Source organism: Austrofundulus limnaeus, unplaced genomic scaffold, assembly GCF_001266775.1.
Source record: "Austrofundulus limnaeus strain Quisiro unplaced genomic scaffold, Austrofundulus_limnaeus-1.0 Scaffold913, whole genome shotgun sequence".
Taxonomy (NCBI): domain Eukaryota; kingdom Metazoa; phylum Chordata; class Actinopteri; order Cyprinodontiformes; family Rivulidae; genus Austrofundulus; species Austrofundulus limnaeus.
In genome coordinates this window covers 52,376-54,342 of record NW_013953315.1, presented here as the reverse complement: position 1 = coordinate 54,342, position 1,967 = coordinate 52,376, and the positions used below count along the sequence as shown (strand labels likewise).

Genomic DNA, 1,967 nt, shown 5'->3' with positions numbered 1-1,967 from the left:
GTTCTGGATATACTGTATATCTGGATTCTGATCACTGGATTCTACAGACTGGCCTGGTGGTCTCCTGGTGTTCTACAAAACAGAGTCGGTGGATATTCATTTCCTGGTTGTCTGACCAATAATGAAGGATTGCCGTTCTATCAGCACTCAGACTTTTGCCTTGTGCGAGCTGGACTCGGTCTGCAAGTGGTTCTGCTGAGGGTCGCGGGCCGGCTGTGGTTCCTGGACTTTGCTGGTCAGATGGAAATGATCTTGGAGAAAGCTGATAGTACGGCTCAGCAGAATTTGTCCACATTATTTGTCTGATTGGACTCACCACTTCGAGATGTACCAGCAGACATTAAAACTGATGGAAAATTGTTATTGTCTGCCTGGCTCAAAACTATCTTCTGTTCCCAAACAACTGATTACAGAATCTGGCTCTCCCCTACATGGCCTTGAGYTGTTGACTAAATTTTCCCTGGATGTTTACGTCGAATGAGGCTCTGCCCAACACCTCCCCCCTCCTCTCACACCCGTCTGTGATCTGGTTCCTGGACCAGGCTGAGGGCTGCACAGAATGAACACTTAACATCCATATTCTGAACTATGGCTGTGCTGGTTTTGGGGACTCGATTCTTTGGGTTCATTCTTCAGATATTCACACAAGTGCATACAACACTCATGGCTTCAGATACACGCCCCCCTAAACTCACTTACTCCTCTGGCTAATAAATCTGCTCTATCTCTATGCAGATTTTTTATAAACACCATAGTGTGCCACATTGCTGAAATAATGTTTTTGTTTTGTTTTTCCTCATCTATCCTTGTGTGGTTTTTAGTTTTTCTGTTGAGGGTAGCACCTCCTCATGATGTCTTCATGAAGATAATCCTTGCTCTGTGCAGGGTCTGTGGCTGCATAAACCAGGGCACCTGTTCTCCCATGTTTGTTATGTTCTGCCTTCTTCTGAATGGGTGTTGTGAACTGTAATTTCATTGTGCTCTGTACAATGACAATAAAGTTCTCTCTAAAATTGTTCTCCTTTATTTTTGCAAGTTTCATTGCACCATCTTTCAACATCTCTTAGGGCCAGCTGCTGAGAAGAATTAGACCATGGAGTTGTCCAAATGCCGTTTGGAAAACTCTTGTCAAGACAAACTATGAATTTTCTTCAATGGTGGGCTTCTCTTTGGCCCTCGAGTGTCCATGTTTATATTTAAATTAGTGACTTCTGCTGACTGATTCTGTCTGTTAACACCTAGTAAAGTTTATTCAATGGTTATTTTAACAAGCTTTCCCTCACAACACACTGTTTATTCTAAACCTATGTAATGACAGTTTTCTGTATATGACATGCACTTATTGAGCCTAGGGAATGGCTGCTGTTCATTTGCTGTGACTATGATAGACTGGTGCCCAGCCAGATAGGCACTCCCCACACCTGCACAGAAAAGTGGTTGATGTACGTACTAATCACTGGTTCTGATATGTCAGGAGTTCGGCTTCAATGTGCATTTGTTTACAGTGTCAACTATTGTCTTTTAGTTGCTTTTGGTTAATATTTATTTCATGTTTTAAAAAAAAAAAGGAAAGGTATGTTCATTTAAGAAACCAACTTGGAACTGATGTTTCTGAATGACTACATGTTAACAGACTGACAAAGCCATCATCAGCTGAGCACTAACCTCTGACTCAGCATCCGTTTTGCTGCTCTCGGTCTGTAATCTTGGGAATAACGCCTCTGGAGAGACCTGACCCACCATCCCGTCTGATGAAGACAACAGATTGGACAGAGGAATAAAGAAAAAAAAAAGACTGAGAGCAAGAAAATACATTTACGGTAAACAGTAGTGGTGCACATGAAACAGGTTCAGTTTGTGTGGACAGGTCATGTGAGGATCAGGATCAGCACAGAGAAGTGACAAATCAAGTCTGCTTCCATATGATATACAGCAGAGATTCTTAACCTATGGGCCGCGGCCCAAAC

At 42.6% G+C, this 1,967-nt stretch overlaps 1 protein-coding gene across 2 annotated transcripts in view; it reads right to left on the bottom strand.

Moving 5' to 3' along the window:
- vps37c (VPS37C subunit of ESCRT-I) overlaps positions 1–1,967 on the bottom strand; it is a 15,473-nt gene that overhangs the window by 4,364 nt on the left and 9,142 nt on the right. For both annotated transcript variants that reach the window (XM_014029487.1, XM_014029486.1), the window contains exon 4: positions 1,666–1,748. In XM_014029487.1, coding sequence (XP_013884941.1) covers positions 1,666–1,748 — 83 coding nt within the window. The remainder of the gene's footprint in view (positions 1–1,665; positions 1,749–1,967) is intronic.